Source organism: Orcinus orca, chromosome 13 (assembly GCF_937001465.1).
Source record: "Orcinus orca chromosome 13, mOrcOrc1.1, whole genome shotgun sequence".
Classification (NCBI taxonomy): Eukaryota; Metazoa; Chordata; class Mammalia; order Artiodactyla; family Delphinidae; genus Orcinus; species Orcinus orca.
Window position 1 is genome coordinate 60,303,178 of NC_064571.1, and position 21,958 is coordinate 60,325,135.

Sequence of the window (21,958 nt, forward strand, 5' to 3'; positions counted from 1 at the left end):
CGTGTTAGACTGAGCTTGCTGAGTTCAGAGACTTTCTATTCCATCTCTGCCCCCCAAGAATAGTACATTTCCTGTTACATTTTGAGATGAAGTAATGAATGATTCAACAAAGGAATAAGAGATTATGGCTTTGCTAATTATTTCTCCTGTGACTATGTGGTTATGCTGTCTTATAATGTGAATGTGAAAGAGAAATGCTACTAAAGACAAGTGAGTGATAAATTTTTAACAAAGGTTATTTTGGAAAGATCTTTGTTGAGTCTAGATATGAGGGTAAAGTTTACATTTTGTCTGTTTTGTCAATGAGAAGAGCCATCAAAGTGATACACTTTGAGATGTATTGGCTATTCTCTGATGAATCTTCTCTATGTAATTTTTGGTATGAACCTTTTAATTAACATTTAACTTTTATAATGCAGTCATAGGGTAGATGGATAAACTGTGAGGGAGGGGACTTTTTAACTAAAGGGACATTTTCTCTCATTTGGATGTGCCAAATGACATCTTTACATCCTACAAATCGTGTATTTTAAGGATTAAAACCTTGGGTTGAGTTACAGCAACACATTATGTTAAGTAATTCGTTTACTCATAGATATTAGCTTTTCTCTTAGCACATTGCATTTATGTGGTTTTTCAAGGTATTGGCATACGACCTTAAAATACTTGTTACTTCAAATAACTTTAATCATGAAAATGTGATAATGCTTATTTTCTTTTTATAGGCGAGATAAACTTTGGATTTGCATGGAGTTTTGTGGAGGTGGTTCTTTACAGGATATTTATCATGGTAAGACCAAAGTATATGTGAAAGAGATTAAGTAGAAATTCTTAAAATACAGTTATTTACTATGTTAAACATTAATGTTGTTTTGAGGCAAGTGTGTTTTATCATTATGCTATTTGGATACATAAGGAAATTTAAGATATATACAGACGAAAGGAGCATTCACTTTATAAGTTGAGAAATTACACACAGTTGAATTATTTGCTAATTCTAAAGAAGGTATATTATATATAGTTAGTTCAGTTGGAATAGGAAACAGGAAAGGATAGATTTTCTGGAACTGTTTTAGAAGGCTTAATGAAGAAAGTGGGCTTTAAATTGGTCTTTAAAAGATAGGTAAACCATGGATACAAAGAAGAGACATAAGTGTACTCCAGCAGCACAGTGATGTGAAGGTGTGACATGTTAGATCACTCTCACTGGTCTGTCTAGGGTGTATTTGGAGAGTGTGGTCAGATCTAGAGAGCCTTGAAAGCCAGAAGGAGGGACTTGCCTGGTGGTCCAGTGGTTAAGACTCCACACTTCCACTGCAAGAGGCACAGGTTGGATCCATGGTTGGGGAACTAGGATACTGCATGCCGTGCTACATGGCCAAAAGAAAGCCAGAAGGAAAAACATGGGAACATTTCTGCTTCATGAAAAGTTATTTCTGAGACTTCCCTGGTGGCACAGTGGTTAAGAATCCACCTGCCATTGCAGGGGACATGGGTTTGAGCCCTGGTCTGGGAAGATCCCATGTGCTGCAGAGCACCTAAGCCCAGGTGCCACAACTACTGAGCCCACGTGCCACAACTATTGAAGCCCACGTACCTAGAGCCCATGCTCTGCAACAAGGTAAGCCACCGCAGTGAGAAGCCCATGCACCGCAACAAAGAGTAAGCCCCGCTCGCCACAACTAGAGAAAGCCCACACACAGCCACAAAGACTCAAAACAGGCAAAAAATAAATAAGTAAATAAAATAAAACAATTTTTCAAATGTATTATTAAAAAAAAAAAAAATTGAAGGGCAGACAGCAGAAGCAAGAAGAACTACAGTCCTGCAGCCTGTGGAACAAAAACCACAATCACAGAAGCACAGAGAAAATTAAAAGGCAGAGGACTATGTCCCAGATGAAGGAACAATATAAAACCCCAGAAAAACAATTAAATGAAGTGGAGATAGGCAACCTTCCAGAAAAAGAATTCAGAATAATGACAGTGAAGACGATTCAGGACCTCAGAAAAAGAATGAAGGCAAAGATCGAGAAGATACAAGAAATGTTTAACAAACCCTAGAAGAATTAAAGAACAAACAGACAGAAATGAACAATAAAACAACTGAAATGAAAAATACACTAGAAGAAATCAATAGGAGAATAACTCAGGCAGAAGAACGGATAAGTGACCTGGAAGACAGAATGGTGGAAATCAACCGCAGAACAGAATAAAGAAAAAAGAATGATAAGAAATGAAGACAACCTAAGAGACCTCTGAGGCAACATTAAATGCACCAACAATCACATTATAGGGGTCCCAGAAGGAGAAGAGAGAGAGAAAGGACCCGAGAAAATATTTCAAAAGGTTATAGTCAGAAACTTCTCTAGCATGGGAAAGGAAATAGCCACCCAAGCCCAGGAAGCACAGAGAGTCCCAGACAGGATAAGCCCAAGGAGAAACACACAGAGACACATTGTAATCAAATTGACAAAAATTAAAGACAAAAATTATTAAAAGCAACAAGGGAAAAACGACAAATAACATACAAGGGAAATCCCATAAGGTTAACAGCTGATTTCTCAGCAGAAACTCTACAAGCCAGAAGGGAGTGGCATGATATATTTAAAGTGATAAAAGTGAAGAACCTACAAGCAAGAATACTCTACCCAGCAAGGTTCTCATTCAGATTTGACAGAGAAATCAGAAGCTTTACAAACAAGAAAAAGCTAAGAGAAGTCAGTGTCACCAAACCAGCTCTACATGAAATCCTAAAGGAACTTCTCTAAGTGGGAAACACAAGAGGAGAAAAGGACCTACGAAAACAAACCCAAGGGCTTCCCTGGTGGCACAGTGGTTGAGAGTCCGCCTGCCGATGCAGGGAACATGGGTTTGTGCCCCGGTCTGGGAGGATCCCACATGCCATGGAGCGGCTGGGCCCATGAGCCATGGCTGCTGAGCCTGCGCGTCCGGAGCTTGTGCTCCGCAATGGGAGAGACCACAACAGTGAGAGGCCCGCATACCACAAAAAAAAAAAAAAAAAAAAAAAAATTAAGAAAAAGGTAATAGGAACATACATATTGATAATTACCTTAAATGTGAATGGATTAAATGCTCCAACCAAAAGACGCAGGCTCGCTGAATGGATAAAAAAACAAGACCTGTATGTATGCTGTCTAAAAGAGACCCACTAAAGACTTAGGGACACATACAGACTGGAAGTGAGGGAATGGAAAAACATATTCCATGCAAGTGGAAATCAAAAGAAAGCTAGAGTAGCAATACTCATATCTGATAAAATAGACTTTAAAATAGAGAATGTTACAAGAGACAAGGAAGGACACTCCATAATGATCAAGGGATCAATCCAAGAAGAAGATACAACAATTATAAATATATGTGCACCCAACATAGGAGCACCTCAATACATAAGGCAAATGCTAACAGCTATAAAAGAGGAAATTGATAGTGACACAGTAATAGTGGAGGACTTAACACCTCACTTACACCAATGGACAGATCATCCAGACAGAAAGTTAGTAAGGAAACACAAGCTTTAAATGACACAGTAGACCAGATTTAATTGATATTTATAGGACATTCCATCCCAAAACAGCAGATTACACTTTCTTCTCAAGTGCATATGGAACATTCTCCAGGATAGATCACATCTTAGGTCGCAAATCCAGCCTCAGTAAATTTAAGAAAATTGAAATCATATCAAGCATCTTTTCCAACCACAACACTATGAGATTAAAAGTCAATTACAGGGGAAAAAAAACGTAAAAAACACAAACACATGGAGGCTAAACAATACACTACTAAATAACCAGGAGATCACTGAGGAAATCAGACAATACCTAGAGACAAATGACAATGAAAACACGACGATCCAAACCTATGGGATGAAGCAAAAGCAGTTCTAAGAGGGAAGTTTATAGCAGTACAATCCACCTCAAGAAAAAAGAAAAATCTCAGTCTAACCTTACACCTAAAGGAACTAGAGAAAGAAGAACAAACAAAACCCAAAGTTAGTAGAAGGAAGGAAATCATAAAGATCAGAGTAGAAATAAATGAAATAGAAACAAAACAGTAGCAAAGATCAATGAAACTAAAACCTGGTTCTTTGAGAAGATAATCAAAATTGATAAACCTTTAGCCAGACTCATCAAGAAAAAGAGGGAGAGGAATCAAATCAATAAAATTAGAAATGAAAAAGGAGAAGTTACAAGAGACCCCACAGAAATACAAAGCATCGTTAAGAGACTACTACAAGCAACTCTATGCCAATAAAATGGACAACCTGGAAGAAAGGGACAAATTCTTAGAAAAGCACAACCTTCCAAGACTGAACCAGGAAGAAATAGAAAATATAAACAGACCAATCTCAAGCACTGAAATTGAAACTGTGATTAAAAATCTTACAAGAAACTAAAGTCCAGGACCAGATGGCTTCAGAGGTGAATTCTTTCAAACATTTAGAGAAGAGCTAACACCCATCCTTCTCGAACTCTTTCAAAATATTGCAGAGGAAGGAACACTCCCAAACTCATTCTACAAGGCCACCATCAGTCTGATACTAAAACCAGACAAAGATACTACAAAAAAGAGAAAATTACAGACCAGTATCACTGATGAATATAGATGCAAAAATCCTCAACATAGTACTAGCAAACAAAATCCAACAACACATTAAAAGGATCATACACCATGATCAAGTGGGATTTATCCCAGGGATGCAAGGTTTCTTCAATATACACAAATCAATCAATGTGATACACCACATTAACAAATTGAAGAATAAAAACCTACTGATCATCTCAATAGATGCAGAAAAAGCTTTTGACAAAGTTTAACACAAACTTATGATTAAAACTCGCCAGAGGGCTTCCCTGGTGGCGCAGTGGTTAAGAATCTGCCTGCCAATGCAGGGGACACGGGTTTGAGCCCTGTTCCGGGAAGATCCCACATGCCACAGAGCAACTAAGCCTGTGTGCTACAACTACTGAGCCTGCACCCTAGAGCCTGCAAGCCACAAGTACTGAAGCCCACGTACCACAACTACTGAAGCCCACGCACCTAGAGCCCGTGCTCCACAACAAGAGAAGCCACCACAGTGAGAAGGCTGTGCACCACAACAAAGAGTAGCCCCGGCTCGCCACAAGTAGAGAAAGCCCGCGTGCAGCAATGAAGACCCAGTTCAGCCAAAAACAAATAAATAAGTAAATGTATTAAAAAAAAAAAAAAAACTCTTCAGAAAGTGGGCATAGAGGGCATTATCAACATAATAAAGGCCCATATATGACAGACCCCTGGCAACCATCATTCTCAATGGTGAAAAACTGAAAGCATTTACTCTAAAATCAGGAACAAGACAAGGATGTCCACTCTCACCACTCTTATTCAACATAGTTTTGGAAGCCCTAGCCACAGTAATCAGAAGAAAAAGAAATAAAAGGAATTCGACTTGGAAAAGAAGTAAAACTTTCACTGTTTGCAGATGACATGGTACTATACATAGAAAATGCTAAAGATGACACCAGAAAACTACTAGAGCTAATCAATGAATTTGGTAAAGTTACAGGATAAATAATTAATGCACAGAAATCTCTTGCATTCCTATACACTAACAACGAAAGATCAGAAAGAGAAATTAAGGAAACAATCCCATTCACCATTGCAGCAAAAAGAATAAAATATCTAGGAATAAATCTACCTAAGGAGGTAAAAGACCTGTACTCAGAAAACTATAAGACACTGATGAAAGAAATCAAAGATGAGACAAACAGATGGAGAGATATACCATGTTCTTGGATAGGAAGAATCAATATTGTGAAAATGACTATACTACCCATAGCAGTCTACAGATTCAGCAATCCCTATCAAATTACCAATGGCATTTTTTATGGAACTAGAACAAAAAATCTTAAAATTTGTATGGAGACACAAAAGACCCCAAATAGCCAAAGCAATCTTGAGGAAAATAAAACGGAGCTGGGGCTTCCCTGGTGACGCAGTGGTTGAGAGTCCGCCTGCCGATGCAGGGGACGTGGGTTCGTGCCCCGGTCTGGAAGATCTCACATGCCGCAGAGCGGCTAGGCCTGTGAGCCATGGCCACTGAGCCTGCGTGTCCGGAGCCTGTGCTCTGCAACAGGAGAGGCCACAACAGTGAGAGGCCCAAGTACTGGAAAAAAAAAAAAAAAACGGAGCTGGAGGAATCAGACTCCCTGACTTCAGACTATACTACAAAGCTACAGTAATCAAGACAGTATGGTACTGGCACAAAACAGAAATATAGATCAGTAAAACAGGATAGAAAGCCCAGAGATGAACCCACACACCTATGGTCAACTAATCTATGACAAAGGAGGCAAGAAAAACAAAAAAAGTTATTTTCTGAGAATATTTTTTTTTAGGTGTGTGGCTATTCTTCATATTTGAGAAAATTTTCCTTTTTATTAATGACATTTTGATTTCAAAGGTTTAGTGAAAATTGAGAAATATTTGTCATCATTTTGCATTGCAGAACATACACGGTATTTCTGGAAGCTTGTTATAAATTAAAAAAGCTGTTTTCCCCTTTTTTTGTCTTCATTTGGACTAATTTCTCTACTATTGTTTCCACACTTACTGATTTCCTTCTTCCTGAAGATTTTTTCAGCTAGGCCTCTAGTGGTAAACTCTCAGTCTTTGATCCTCATTCTTAAATGATAGTTTAAGTGGACATAGGCACATTTTCTCCGTTGACAGGTATTTTTGTTAGCATTTCGAAGATGCTGGACTATTGTCTTCTAGTTTCTGTAGTTCTTGGTACTTTCTGCTGACTTGATCCTTTACAGGTAATCTTCCTTTCTTTGTAATTGCTTTTAAGATTTTTCTCTTTATTTCTGGTGCTTCTAGTATCTAAATGTAGATTTACTTTTCCTGCTTGGGACTTGAAGTGCTTATGTCCAAGATTTTAGTTCTTTTCTCAAGTCTGACAATGATCAATTATTATCCCTTCAAATATTTTCTCCTTCAGGTTCTCTGATCTCTCCTTCTAGAATTTCAGTTCGATGTACATTAGCTCTCCATGTCTCTTAAAGTGAGCTTCATTTTTCCACTTTTTAATCCCTCAGAGCACTGAGGGTACTCGTAACCATCTTCCAGTTCACTGATTGTACACCTAATTTGGTGACCATATTTTTCATTTCTAGAAATTGTTTGGTTCTATTTCACATCTCTTTCCATTTTTTGTCTTATTCTTTCCTTGTAATTTTTCATCCCTTCTTTTATATCTTTAGTTTATTTAAGCATACTTATTTTTTAGTCTTAGATTGTCTGGTAATCCCATCAGATATACATGATTGGTCTTAGGTGTCTGATTCTGTTTTCTTCATTAAGAAGCAAGAAAGCCAATTTAGTTACAGAGATAGGTTGTCATGATTGTTATTCCATTTCATCCCTCTGATGGAAGTAACATAGTGATATGAATCTGTTAGTACTGATTTGTTTATACAGCAACTGGGTCAGTGGAAGAAATAATTTCGTATTAACTTGGATGCTCTCAAACATGCATGCTAAGAATATACAGGCTTATATGCAGCCCCAAACCCTGTCTTTCTCTGTATGCACACCTCTGATTGCACCCAGGTTTCTACCAGATAACTTCCTCATGGCAACGTATACTCCTCTTTGGCTGTAGTCTACACTGCTGTCTACTTGCATCACCATATAAAACATACACCTCCATTTCTCTGTGTGTGTGTCTCTTTCCTCCTCTCCTCTCTCTCTTTCATCATGTTGTCATTCTATGGGGAGTAGAATAAATATCCTGGATTACCTTATTTGGTGAAAGACAAGTTCTACTTTTCTAATTACCACAGTGCTTGTGGGGTTTTGTTTGTTTCTTTGCTGGTGTATACAAACCAAATTTGATCCATCATGCAAAATTTTTTTTGATTAAAGCCTCCTTTTTAAAATTATTTCCACTTATTTATAAAGTACCATTAAGCCAAATTTTATATTTTGTCTTACGTCCATCATTTACTCCAAATGATTGTTTTAAATTTAACTCTCCTGAAAGGAGAACTATATTAGTTATCTATTGCTGTATAACAATGATCTTAAAATTTGTCATCTTAAAACAAACATTTATTATCTCAGTTACTAAGGGTCAGGAATTCAAGAATGGTTTAATTGGGTGATTTCCCTTGCAGGACAGGGCAAAACATGCATAAGACATTTGGTCCATGCCAAAAATCCTTGAAATTTGGTCCTGTCCAGAATGTCCATGAGCATATTTGGTTCATGCCACATGGTTTTGGACAGGACCAGATATCAAGGATCTTTTGGCATGGACCCAATGTCTTATGGACATTTTGGGCAGGACCAAATATGAACAAATATCAAGAGCCTTTTGGTGTGGACCAAAAGTCTTAGGGAGGTTTGGGGCAGGACCAAATGTCTGCGAACTGGATGATTCTAGCTCATGGTCACTCGTGAGGGTGCAGTCAAGCTCTTGGCTGGAACTGTAGTCATCTGAAGGCTTGACTAAGGTTGGAGGATTTGCTTTCAAGATGATTCACTTACATAGCTATTGGCAGGAGGTCTCAATTCCTTGCCACAAGGATCTCGCTATAGGACAGCTTGAGTGTCTTCACAGGATGGCAGCTGGCTTCTCCCAGAGGAAATGATGCCAGAGAGCAAGGAGGAAGCCATAAAACCTTTTATGATGTAGTCTCAGAATTTGCATTCTGTTACTACCACCACAATTTGTTCTTTAAAAGCAAGTCATTTCTGTCCAGCCCACACTCAGGAAGGGAATTAAGTTCCAGCTCTTGAGGGGGATGTATTAGAGAATTCATGGACATATTTTGACCACGAGGGTGAGGGCAGCAGGGCAACTTTTGACGTTACATTTTTTCATGAGTTCCTTCTCCTCTCCTTCTGTTTACTTTTTCTTTGAGAACTAACATTAGAACCTTTTATTGTTCCAACATAATAGATTTTTTGTCTCTATTTTTCACTGAACATTTTTCTTTCTGTTTAATATTGTCCTTTAACAACTTTATGCATTGTTATATCATTTATGGTGAATTTTTTTTCTCATTTGTTTCATAATTTTGAGATCATCTTCAGGGGGAATTCCATATGGCTTTTGAGAGTGTGTCCTTCCGACAGTGTTGGATTTTTTTTTCCCTGGGACCCCAGTGACCTCATTGTTTTCTATATATATTTGAACCCTAAACCTGAGTGAAGAAGAGGCCTTTTAAATTCTAAGAGGAAACATTTTTTCTCCTGTCCAGATCCCAGGCCGTGACACACAAATCCCTAGTCATCTGCTGCTAGTCCACTATTTTAATGAGGGTGTAGCCCTTTAAGGATTCTGGTTTTATGTGTGTGTTTGTTTTAACTCTTCTTCTACAGAGCTGTAACCTTTTCTTCTGTGCCCATGTAGGGGATAAAACTAAAGCCCTAGCTTACTAAGATTGGCCTTCCCCTAAGAGACAACTAGACTATTTGTCATTTTTACCATTCTGTTTTACATTTTCGTTTTTGCGTTTGGCTTCTGGACAAGTCTCTTACTGTTTATGAGCTTAGCTAGGCATTTAAAAGATTATTTAAAATTTTTTTTCCTGGTGTTAACTTTCAGGGTTTTCAGGTTATCTTATTTGCTGTATTGTGGGAACACACATCTCAAGAAGGCCTATCTTACTGGATGAGAGTAGGCTTACAAGCCACGGAAGTTAGTTTCTATATGGTTTATCCTCATTTAAACTTAGTCTTGTCCCCAAAAGAATCTAAGTGAAATAGATTTCTCTCTTCCACAATTGTAAAATACAAGTACTCTGAACTACGCATTTTTACAGAGCTGTTAAGTTTAGGTAAATGGGAGATCACTGTCTAGCACGTGATTTCATGGTTGGAATTTGATTCAGTTTCTAGAATAGTTTTTCCTGCCTAACTTAACTTCTTTATTCTAAAGTGATTTAATAGCGAGAAAGAGAAAACTATTTAAATGTTTTTCATAAGTCGAAAGATGTGCACAGAGGAAATATTCAAATATTATATGATTAAGCTATGTATATTGATATGGAAAGATGTCCATGATAAGTGAAGAGGCAAGTTTCAGAACTGTATGTGTAATATGATTCCATTTATGCTTATGTGTTTGTGCACTACATACCTGTACTATATAAAACATGTATGCATTGAGTCATCTGGTAGACTATAGGCCAAACGATTGGTATTGTTTATTATTGAGTAATACTGGTTTGGATAAGGAAAAGACCTGTCTCTGTTGATTGGAATTTTTTATATTGAACATGTATTAATTTTATATCTATAAAGCTAATAATTTTAGGGGAAAAGTATTGATTTTTAACCTAGTCAATGTTACATGTCAGTTTTTTTAAAAAGCTTTAATAAAAACTAGCTAAACGTCTTGGCCATGCTTTCTTTCTTTTAACATTTAAGAGGTAATATGATCAGGTGTAAACATGAAAATGTAATTAATTTCAGTGACTATTTCAATGTTTTATTCATTCCACAAAGACTGAGTAGCTTTTCCATGCCAGGCACTGTTCTAAACACTGGGGATACAATAAGCAAATCAGATTTTTTAAAATTCCTTCCCTCATGAAGCTTACTTTTTAGTAGAATTTAAGTATATTAAGTCTATTGCTTAGTGGAACTTGTAATCTTTGTCTCTTATTGAAAAACATACTTTGACTAATTTTATTAACATTAATTTTTTTCCTCTTATAGTAACGGGACCTCTGTCAGAACTGCAAATTGCATATGTTAGCAGAGAAACACTACAGGTAAATTCAATGTTAATTAAAAAGTAATGTTCTTTATTAAATTAAATGTTTAATTATTGTGCATTACCTGTTAAGCAGAGTAAGGATTTAAATATTCTAGTTTGGTAAACTCTTGAATTTAATACATTTCAAAGTTGTGTAGTAAACTCAAATTATATTTGCAAATAAACACGTTAAAGCTTCAGTATCATAATGTACCTCCTAAAATTTAAGCACTATGGATTGGTTATTTATTTTTATATTCCTCTTAATACCAAAGAAAAGCTTGAAAATTAAGCATTCTTATGGGATTGAAACTCATTCTGATACAAATTGGATATTTACTTTTAAAAAGTTATTTCAAACTATTTGCAGAGTTTAGTGAAAATTATTTCTCTCAGGAAAATTAGTGGTTCAAACTGAGCTCCGCCTCTCATTTTCTCGATTCTTTTATCTTTTCGGATACTCTGGTAAAATAAAATGATTATCACTAGTGCTTTCTGTGATGAGTAAATAAATAAGACAGAATACTACTCATTGATGACTTTAAATCCCAAAGGGTGTTCTGTAGTAAAGTCTTGTTAATTTTTCTTTTTTTTTGAAACTCCAGGGATTATACTATCTTCACAGTAAAGGAAAAATGCACAGGGATATAAAGGTATATATCATATGTTTACCTAATGGCCCTCTCTTCATTTTTAAATATTCTGACCCCAAACTGTTGAGCAAAATTGTATCAGTTATTCTGTTTGATGAATTTGTTATCTTAATATGTTACTATAATAAAATTGAGTGATACTTTGAAGGGTTTATTAATTTTTTTAAAGCAACTCTATTGAGATACAGTTCACATACAATAAAATTCACCCTTTTAAAGTGTACAATTGTGGATTCATGTTTTAATAACACATTTTAGCTTATTTGTAGTTATTTATTTATAAAATGCAAATTAGGTCCATAGCTTCCATTAAGTTACAGTCTTTAGGAAGTTTCATGCTTTGAATATTGTAGTAAACTTTGGCAATCTTAAGGAACTGTCATTAATAATGTATAAAAATGGATAAACTAAGCCTTGACCTTTTCTGCTGGTCTTTAACTGGCAGAGGAGAGCAGGTACACGGGCCATGCTGTGGTAAACCACCCCTATCCTGGGACTCTGAGGTTATTTCCAAAGATACTGCCGTCTTCCCAGCCTGGATATTTTCTCTGTTGTTTATTTTTTCTTTTCTTTTCTTCTTCCTCATTCATCTTACCCCCTGCTTTTTCTTTCCCCCTTTTGTTTTCTCTAACATAAAGGTTCTAACCCTTTTTTGCAGGGGATGTGGGTGTGGGAATCATGTGCTCTTTGAGTCTGATGAAAGCCATGGACTCTCTCCTCCAAAAATGCTCTTATGCACATGCCTTCAAATTTTGCATGAAATTTCAGTGGACTCTCAGATCACCTGCTGAGATCCTCTACCCTAAGTATTGTTCATAAACCACTTAAAAGACATAAGCAAAGAGCCTTGGATTCAAAGGTGGGAGAGATCCTAAGAAGATAAGTGTATCAAGAAAGATTCTGTGTCATTGGCACTTAAATGATCTGGAAGGATTGATAGATTTTTGTCAGAAATGGAAGTTGGAATGCCTTCTAAGCAGAAGGAACAGTGTGAGCAAAGATACAGAGGTCAGAAAGTGTGGGGTCATTTTAGGGGGTATAAAGGCTGTACCATATAATTGAAGAGAAGAGAATGTAGGAGAGTGATAAGAGATGGTGTTGGCCAGGAGGTTTGGTGCTCCACTATGCAAGAACTCGTGCGCTGGACTTCAGAGTTTGGGCCTAATTGGATAGATTCTAGCCATCACCACTATTTCTACCCTGTCTAAGCCACCATTATATTATATCTCACCTGGACTTCTGGAATAGCCTTCTAACTGGTTTCCCTGCTCCCATTCTTGAGTGATCCTACAGTCAGTTCTCTACCTCACACCAGAGTGACCTTTGTAAATCAGATCTTGTCACTCTCCTGCTTATAAACCACGGTTGGCTTCCCACCATACTCAGTACAGTATTCAGATGTTTTTACCGTGGCCATTAAGGTTATGCATGATCTGGCCCCTGCTTTCCTCTCCAACCTCATTTCATACTCTTCTTCGTTTTACTCATTCTGTTCTAGGCACACTAAACTTGGAGTTCCTGGAATATGTTGAGTCCATTCTGGTTCCAGGACTTTGTATTTGCTGTTACCTCTTTCTGGAATGTTCTTCTAGATTTTGGCATGACTCTGCACCCTCTCTTCAACTAGATCTCTGCTTAAATATCCCTGCCTTAGGGAGGCCTTCCCTTCCTGCTTTATCTTCAGAGTGCTTATCTCTACCTGGCTTTGAATCATTTATTGGTTAATTCATTCGTGTGTGTGTGTGTGTGTGTGTGTGTGTGTGTGTGTATTTGTTTTTAGATTTTCTTTCTCTCCTGCTTAGATGTAAACTCCTTGAGAGCTGGAACTTTTTCATTACTATAACCCCAGAGCTTCAAGTAGCATCTGGTTGCTAGTAGTCTCAGGGAGAGAGGGATGAATGGACACCTAGATGGATGGATGGAAGAATGCATTATAAGTGCAGGTGACATGATATAAACTGTAATTTAGAAAAATTAATCTGGAGCTGGGGAAAGACCAAACTGAAGACTCTGGCAGAAGTCTAGATAGCTAGGGCCTAATTCAAGTTGAAATCCCTACTCTAGTTTCTTTTTCCTTTTTCTCATTTCTCCCGTTACTCCTTAGAGTTGCAGTAATATCAAGGGGTGCAGGTTTGGGTTATTTCTTCCTCTTTTGGGGGCTGGAAGGGGTTTCCTAGTATTTGTTACCCCGACCTTATACTTACAAAATTGATTGCATCCTGAACCATAGCGGATTACTTTTGCTTCCTCATTTAAAAGTTGCCCAGAGGCGGGACAGGGGTGGGGAGCCTGTAGTACCTTTGAGAGGCAGTATTTCTACCTCCTCCAAAAGCTCTCAGTTTTTTGAAGATGAAGTCATTATTATCACCTTCTTCTTTGAGCTTAGGTCAAGAAGCAAAAGTGGATAAAAATGCTGCTAGGTCATGCAAACAGGTGACATTTTAATTCTGTGGGACTGTGCCTAGTTGTTTATGTATTGAATGGCCCCATACTCTGGGCAGAGACACATTAGGATGGACAGCCCCACAGACTAAGTAGTAAGGTTCAGTCTTACACATTAGCATTGGTTCAACTGATGTTAAGTACCTAGAAAGGGAGATGTGTTTTGGTGGATTTGGACAGGAAATGGCAATGAAGTTTAACATGTAATTCAAGGAACTGAATAATGCCATTGTAAGGTAACAGTTTAGTATAGTGACAGCGCTTAATCAGTAAGAAAATAGCATTCAGATTAAAACTAATATGCCACTTTCATAATAACATTCATATTATTTTAATAGCAGCTTTTTGCAAGGCAGAACATTATGTAGGGATAGTCAAATTGCCTAAAAAGTGGACAGTAAATTTTCCTATGAATGTAATGGTTTAACATTTTAATTGGGCCTACTATAAATCATCAGTATTTCTAGGGTTAAGCCTGCCACTTGTGATTATTTTAAATATATATATTTAATCTTCTATATGTGCTTTCTGATAAAATGTTTCCTACTTTAACTAAAATGTTCTCACTTTGAAGGGAGCTAACATTCTGTTAACGGATAATGGTCATGTGAAATTAGGTAAGTAAATTTTAATTTCGTCACTTGCACAAATTTATTCCAAAACATAGTAAGTTTATGTTTTCCTCTCCAGGACTAGGTGTCCCCTCCCTCAGCAGCATCTATATATCTTTAGGTGGAAATCTCACTGCGGGACATGACATATGTAATCTCTCTGTATCTATTTCTTCTTCTCTTAAGTGGGGATAAAGTCTATCCTTCACATGGGACAGATTCATTATAAAGATATAGTGAAATAATATCCCTTAAAAATTCTTTCACCTCTAACCCTAGGAGTGGGACTTCTAGTAAGAAATCTATACGAGATTACCTTGTGACCAAAAAATAAGGCAAACAAACAAAAGCCAAAAACTCAGTAATGCAAAAAATCCTACCTGCTTACACAAGCTTTTAAAATGAAACACTGTATTAGTTATATAAGAATGTAATTTAGATGCTGAATCGTGCTTTATTTGAAACTGTAACTTTTATTTTGTAACTTTTGATTGTCAAGTTATTAAAATAGTTCAATACCTAAATAATAACTTAATCTGAAAGTTTAAGACAGGAAACATGTACAGTATAGTAACTTTATAAACAAAGTTATGTCTGTTAGATATTAAATGAAGTATTTAATAACAAATATGAAAATTATTTTGAACTACATATCACTATAAAATCAAAATTCAAGCAAATATTTATCTTCTAAAAATATGATTAAACTATTTTGACCTATAGCCTATAATAGGGACTAATCAGATTTAAAAGTATCATAATTTACGTATAATAAAATTTTCCTAAGCTACCTCTAAATATGAGAAAAGCAGTTATCTAACTGTTGATGGCTTAGTGAACAGTTTCCATCTGCAATTTAAAATTTGTGTCAATATTATGTGCCTTACTCAAAGGCATCCTATATATAATATGTCTTAGTTTATAAAGATTTAGAAATCATCATTAAAAAAACTAGAAAATATTAGAACTCAATATACTTAAAAAATAGCAACATAAAAATAAACTGACATAAAAATAAATTTCTTGATAGTGATTGTTATTGGTATTAGAATATATTGCTAAGGTAAGATTTTGGGGAATATTCTGTTTGTCTTTTCACGGTAGATAGATTTACCAATAGAGATTTTGTTTTTTTTAATGTCAGTTGTTATGTATCTGGCAGGAAGTGAATGGAATGTATTCCTACTTAAGGTCCCTTCCAGTGATTTTCCTTGAATTTCAGGTCCTGGGAATTAGAAATTATAACATTAAATCTGGCAGGTTAGATTCTCTCAGTTGTCTCTTCCTCATCAAAATTATTTGATCTTGACTTTTGTTGTCATTTGATTCATGTGGGGATGTATGGGAATCCATTTGGCTATCATACGCACTATTTTGTGATATTTTAATGCTAGTCCATTAGAGTTACAAATTTTAATGTGATGTTTGAGAATATCTCATTTCTGTGAAATTAATTTAATGGAAATAATTATATGTTACTTTTAAATAATTTTACTTTATTTTATTTTCTAAACGTGTCTCTTTTTTTAATAGCTGATTTTGGAGTGTCTGCTCAGATAACAGCTACAATTGCCAAACGGAAGTCTTTCATTGGTACACCATATTGGTAATTGTATTTTAATTGATAATTTAACTTTTTGTTTTTCTATCATTATTGTATGCAGTGTTTATTAAAAAATAGACTGAATGGTCAAAATTATTAGGACTAAAACAGATTAAGGAAGTCAGCAACAGGCTAAGTAATTTAGGCATATATACTTTTGGATGAATTACAATACATAGCCGTAGAATATTCTCCATACTATTTTTTATTATGTGGAAAGGGCTTCAAAGATTGATATGCTTTTAGAAACCTTGATATAGTTCCAGTTTTGCCCCAAGAAAACCCAACTCCTGGTCCTACACATATTACATGTATTTTCACAGATTAGTCTGTATTCTGACGAATTTTTTAACATTATCTTATTCACAGTATTCCCTAGCTCAAAACTTTTTGACATATCTTGGTTGCACACAAGATCAAGTACATATTTCTTGGCATTTGGAGTCTTCCGGTGTCTGGCCTCTGTCTGCCTCATTAACTTTATTTTTTTTTAATTAATTTATTTTATTTATTTATTTTTGGCTGTGTTGGGTCTTCGTTGCTGTGCACGGGCTTTCTCTAGTTGCTGCGAGTGGGGGCTGCTCTTCTTTTTGGTCCATGGGCTTCTCATTGCGGTGGCTTCTCTTGTTGCAGAGCACAGGCTCTAGGCACGGGCTTCAGTAGTTGTGGCGCGTGGGCTTAGTTGCTTCGCGTCATGTGGGATCCTCCCAGACTAGGGATCGAACCCGTGTCCCCTGCATTGGCAGGCGGATTCTTAACCACTGCACCACCTGGCAAGTCCCTGCCTCATTAACTTTAAGTTCTACTAGTTGCCTCCACAGACCTTCCTCTCTAGCCATGTTTTTGTCTGCTGGGTGTTCTTTGATCATTGTATACAAACTATCTTATTCATGCATTTATTTGTTCAATAAATGTTTTTACCACTTACTATGTGCCAGATATGCTGTTAGTCATTGTGCATATAGTGGTGGATAGGTATAGAGCTTTTTAGCGCACATGATTCCCTTGAAGTAAGGGCACTCTGGAAATCTTAACATTCTTCAGCTTAAGTGCTACCATTCCTCCCCCAGTGCCCTCCTGATCTGCCTCCTCAGCAGTGGGATAGCACTAATCTAGATGACTTCTTTTCATGTTTAAGATATGATGTATACCATTTTTGATATTTGTCTTTTTATCAAACAGGTACATACTTTAAAAGTCAAATACTGCTAAAGAGACAGATAAATTCTTCTAGTTGTGTCTTCTGCCATCTGTAGCATTATTATTATTTATAGGCTTTTTGTTACAATAGGTGAAGATTTTATTAATAGTTCTCATCATTCAGTCTTCTTATCCTTTTAGTGTACTTGCTGAGTCAATTATTATACTACTTTACACTTAACTGTCTTTAAAATTTTTTCTTATATCTAATAATTCTTTTATTTGCTTAGTTTGTATTTTTTATCCTTGGCCAAGACTTCCATACCTCCCCATATTCTGCAGTCTGAAAGATGCCTCTATATAATTTTCCAAGCCATAAATAGTCCTGATTTGGGGAGGTTTTATTTGCTTTGTTTTAATTTGTTTTGTTTTGTTTTTATTAAAGTTAAGTCTTCCTGGGGTCCTCCTCCCTCCTATTCCAATCTGAAATGTTTATTTTCTAGGATTTTTCCATAGCTTCGCCTTGGGAATTCATTTCCTGGAATCCAGGTCTTCTTCCTCCTTCATAAATTTCTCCCTCTCTCACGTTTTGATAAATTCCTGAGAAATTTGAGGGGTAAAAATTTTTGAGACTCTGCATGTCTAGCCTCACACACACACGATTGATAATTTGGATGAATATGGCATTCTAGGTTGGAATTTTTGAAGCATTGCTCTAGTGTCTTTTCTCTGATGTTGATGGGAACTGTGGTGCCATTATGGCACATGATTTTTATTTTTAACATCTTTATTTGAGTATAATTGCTTTACAATGTTCTATTAGTTTCTGCTGTATAACAAAGTGAATCAGCTATACGTTTACATGTATCCCCATATCCCCTCCTTCTTGCATCTCCCTCCCACCCCTCTAGGTGGTCACAAAGGACCGAGCTGATCTCCCTGTGCTATGCAGCTGCTTCCCACTAGCTATCTATTTTACATTTGGAAGTGTACACATGTCAGTGGTACTCTCTCACTTTGTCCCAGCTTACCCTTCCCCCCGCCATGTCCTCAAGTCCATTCTCTATGTCTGCGTCTTTATTCCTATCCTGCCCCTAGGCTCATCAGAACCATTTTGTTTTTTTAGATTCCATATAAATGTGTTAGCATATGGTATTTGTTTTTCTCTTTCTGACTTACTTCACTCTGTATGACAGACTCTAGGTCCATCCACCTCACTACAAATAGTTCAATTTCGTTTCTTTTTATGGCTGAGTAATATTCCATTGTATATATCTGTCACATCTTCTTTATCCATTCATCTGTCAATGGACACTTAGGTTGCTTCCATGTCCTGGCTATTGTAAATAGTGCTGCAGTGAACATTGTGATACATGTCTCTTTTTGAATTATGGTTTTCTCAGGGTATATGCCCAGTAGTGGGATTGCTGGTCATATGGTAGTTCTATTTTAGTTTTTTAAGGAACCTCCATACTGTTTTCCATATCAGTGGCTGTATCAATTTCCATTCCCACCAACAGTCCAAGAGGATTCCCTTTTCTCCACACCCTCTCCAGCATTTATTGTTTGTAGATTTTTTGATGATGGCCATTCTGACAGGTGTGAGGTGATACCTTATTGTAGTTTTGATTTCCATTTCTCTAATGATTAGTGATGTTGAGCATCCTTTCATGTGTTTGTTGGCAATCTGTATATCTTCTTTGGAGAAATGTCTATTTAGGTCTTCTGGCCATTTTTGGATTGGGTTGTTTGTTGTTTTGACATTGAGCTTCATGAGCTGCCTTGTATTTTTGGAGATTAATCCTTTGTCAGTTGCTTCATTTGCAAATATTTTCTCCCATTCTGCGGGTTGTCTTTTCGTCTTTTTTATGGTTTCCTTTGCTATGCAAAAGCTTTTAAGTTTCATTAGGTTCTGTTTGTTTATTTTTATTTCCATTTCTCTAAGAGGTAGGTCAGAAAGGATCTTGCTGTAATTTATGTCATAGAATGTTCTGCCTATGTTTTCCTGTAAGAGTTTTATAGTGTCCAGTCTTACATTTAGGTCTTTCATCCATTTTGAGTTTATTTTTGTGTACGGTGTTAGGGAGTGTTCTAATATCATTCTTTTACATGTAGCTGTCCAGTTTTCCCAGCACCACTTATTGAAGTGGCTGTCTTTTCTCCATTGTATACCCTTGCCTCCTGTGTCATAGATTAGTTGACCATAGGTGCGTGGGTTTATCTCTGGGCTTTCTATCCTGTTCCATTGATGTATATTTCTGTTTTTGTGCCAGTACCATACTGTCTTGACTACTGTAGCTTTGTAGTATAGTCTGAAGTTAGGGAGCCTGATTCCTCCAGCTCCATTTTTCTTTCTCAAGATTACTTTGGCTATTCGGGGTCTTTTGTGTTTCCATACAAATTGTGAAATTTTTTGTTCTAGTTCTGTGAAAAATGCCAGTGGTAGTTTGATAGGGATTGATTTGAATCTGTAGATTGCTTTGAATAGTAGAGTCATTTTCACAATGTTGATTCTTAATCCAAAAACATGGTATAATCTCTCCATCTGTTTGTATCATCTTTAATTTCTTTCATCAGTGTCTTATAGCTTTCTGCATACAGGTCTTTTGTCTCCTTAGGGAAAGTTTATTCCTAGGTATTTGATTCTTTTTGTTGCAATGGTAAATGAGAGTGTTTCCTTAATTCCTGTTTCAGATTTTTCATCAATAGTATATAGAAATGCAAGAGATTTCTGTGTATTAATTGTGTATCCTGCTACTTTACCAAATTCATGGACTAGCTCTGGTAGTTTTCTGGTAGCATCTTTAGGATTCTCTATGTATAGTATCATGTCATCTGCAAACAGTGACAGTTTTACTTCTTCTTTTCCGATTTGGATTCCTTTTATTTCTTTTTCTTCTCTGATTGCTGTGGCTAAAACTTCCAAAACTATCTTGAATAATAGTGGTGAGAGTGGGCAACCTTGTCTTCTTCCTGATCTTAGTGGAAATGGTTTCAGTTTTTCAGCATTGAGAATGATGTTGGCTGTGGGTTTGTCATATATGGCCCTTATTATGATGAGGTAAGTTCCCTCTGTGTCTACTTTGTGGAGAGTTTTTATCATAAATGTGTGTTGAATTTTGTCAAAAGCTTTTTCTGCATCTGTTGAGATTATCATATGGTTTTTATCCTTCAATTTGTTAATATGGTGTATCACATTGATTTATTTGCATATATTGAAGAATCCTTGCATTCATGGGAGAAACCCCACTTGATCATGGCGTATGATCATTTTAATGTGTTGTTGGATTCTGTTTGCTAATGTTTTGTTGAGGATTTTTGCATCTATGTTCATCAGTGATATTGGCCTGTAGTTTTCTTTTTTTGTGATATCTTTGTCTGGTTTTGATATTAGGGTGATGGTGGCCTCGTAGAATGAGTTTGTGAGTGTTCTACCCTCTGCTATATTTTGGAAGAGTTTGAGAAGAATAGGTATTAGCTCTTCTCTAAATGTTTGATAGAATTCGCCTGTGAAGCCATCTGGTCCTGAACTATTGTTTGTTGAAGATTTTTCATCGAAGTCTCAATTTCAGTGCTTGTGATTGGTCTGTTTATATTTTCTGTTTCTTCCTGGTTGTCTTGGAAGGTTGTGCTTTTCTAAAAATTTGTCCACTGTTTCCAGGTTGTCCATTTTATTGCCATAGAGTTGCTTGTAGTAGTCCCTTATGATGCTTTGTATTTCTGCAGGGTCTGTTATTACTTCTCCTTTTTCATTTCTAATTCTGTTGATTTGAGTCTTCTGCCTTTTTTTCTTGATGAGTCTGGCTAATGGTTTATCAATTTTGTTTATCTTCTCAAAAACCAGCTTTTGTTTTTATTGATCTTTGGTATTGTTGCCTTCATTTCTTTTTCATTTATTTCTGGTCTTATCTTTATGATTTCTTTCCTTCTGCTAACTTTGGAGTTTTTTTGTTCTTTCTCTAATTGCTTTAGGTGTAAGGTTAGGTTGTTTATTTGAGATTTTTGTTGTTTCTTGAGGTAGGATTGTATTGCTATAAACTTCCCTCTTAGAACTGCTTTTGCTGCATTCCATAAGTTTTGGGTCGTCGTGTTTTCATTGTCATTTGTTTCTAGGTATTTTTTGATTCGCTCTTTTTCTTCCTCAGTGATCTCTTGGTTATTTAGTAGCATATTGTTTAGCCTCCATGTTTTTGTATTTTTTACAGTTTTTTTCCTGTTATTTCTATCTAGTCTCTTAGCATTGTGGTCAGAAAAGATACTTCATATGATTTCAATTTTCTTAAATTTACCGAGGCTTGATTTGTGACCCAAGATATGATCTATCCTGCAGAATGTTCCATGAGCACTTGAGAAGAAAGTATATTCTGTTGGTTTTGGATGGATAGTCCTATAAATATCAATTAAGTCCATCTTGTTTAATATGTCATTTAAAGCTTGTTTTCCTTATTTATTTTCATTTTGGATGATCTGTCCATGGTGAAAGTGGGGTGTTAAAGTCCCCTACTATGAATGTGTTACTGTTGATTTCCCCTTTTCTGGCTGTTAACGTTTCCTTATGTATTGAGGTGCTCCTATGTTGGGTGCATAAATATTTACAATTGTTAAATCTTCTTCTTGGATTGATCCCTTGGTCATTATGGAGTGTCCTTCTTTGTCTCTTGTAATGGTCTTTATTTTAAAGTCTTTTGTCTGATATGAGAACTGCTGCTCCAGCTTTCTTTTGATTTCCATTTGCATGG

The 21,958-nt window shown here is 36.3% G+C and overlaps 1 protein-coding gene across 4 annotated transcripts in view; it reads left to right on the top strand.

Moving 5' to 3' along the window:
• Positions 1 to 21,958, top strand: part of MAP4K3 (mitogen-activated protein kinase kinase kinase kinase 3) — a 189,864-nt gene that overhangs the window by 102,458 nt on the left and 65,448 nt on the right. For all 4 annotated transcript variants that reach the window (XM_049695821.1, XM_004265028.3, XM_049695822.1 and 1 more), the window contains exons 4-8: positions 726 to 790; positions 10,731 to 10,786; positions 11,376 to 11,423; positions 14,440 to 14,482; positions 16,010 to 16,082. In XM_049695821.1, the coding sequence (XP_049551778.1) occupies positions 726 to 790; positions 10,731 to 10,786; positions 11,376 to 11,423; positions 14,440 to 14,482; positions 16,010 to 16,082 (285 nt within the window). The remainder of the gene's footprint in view (positions 1 to 725; positions 791 to 10,730; positions 10,787 to 11,375; positions 11,424 to 14,439; positions 14,483 to 16,009; positions 16,083 to 21,958) is intronic.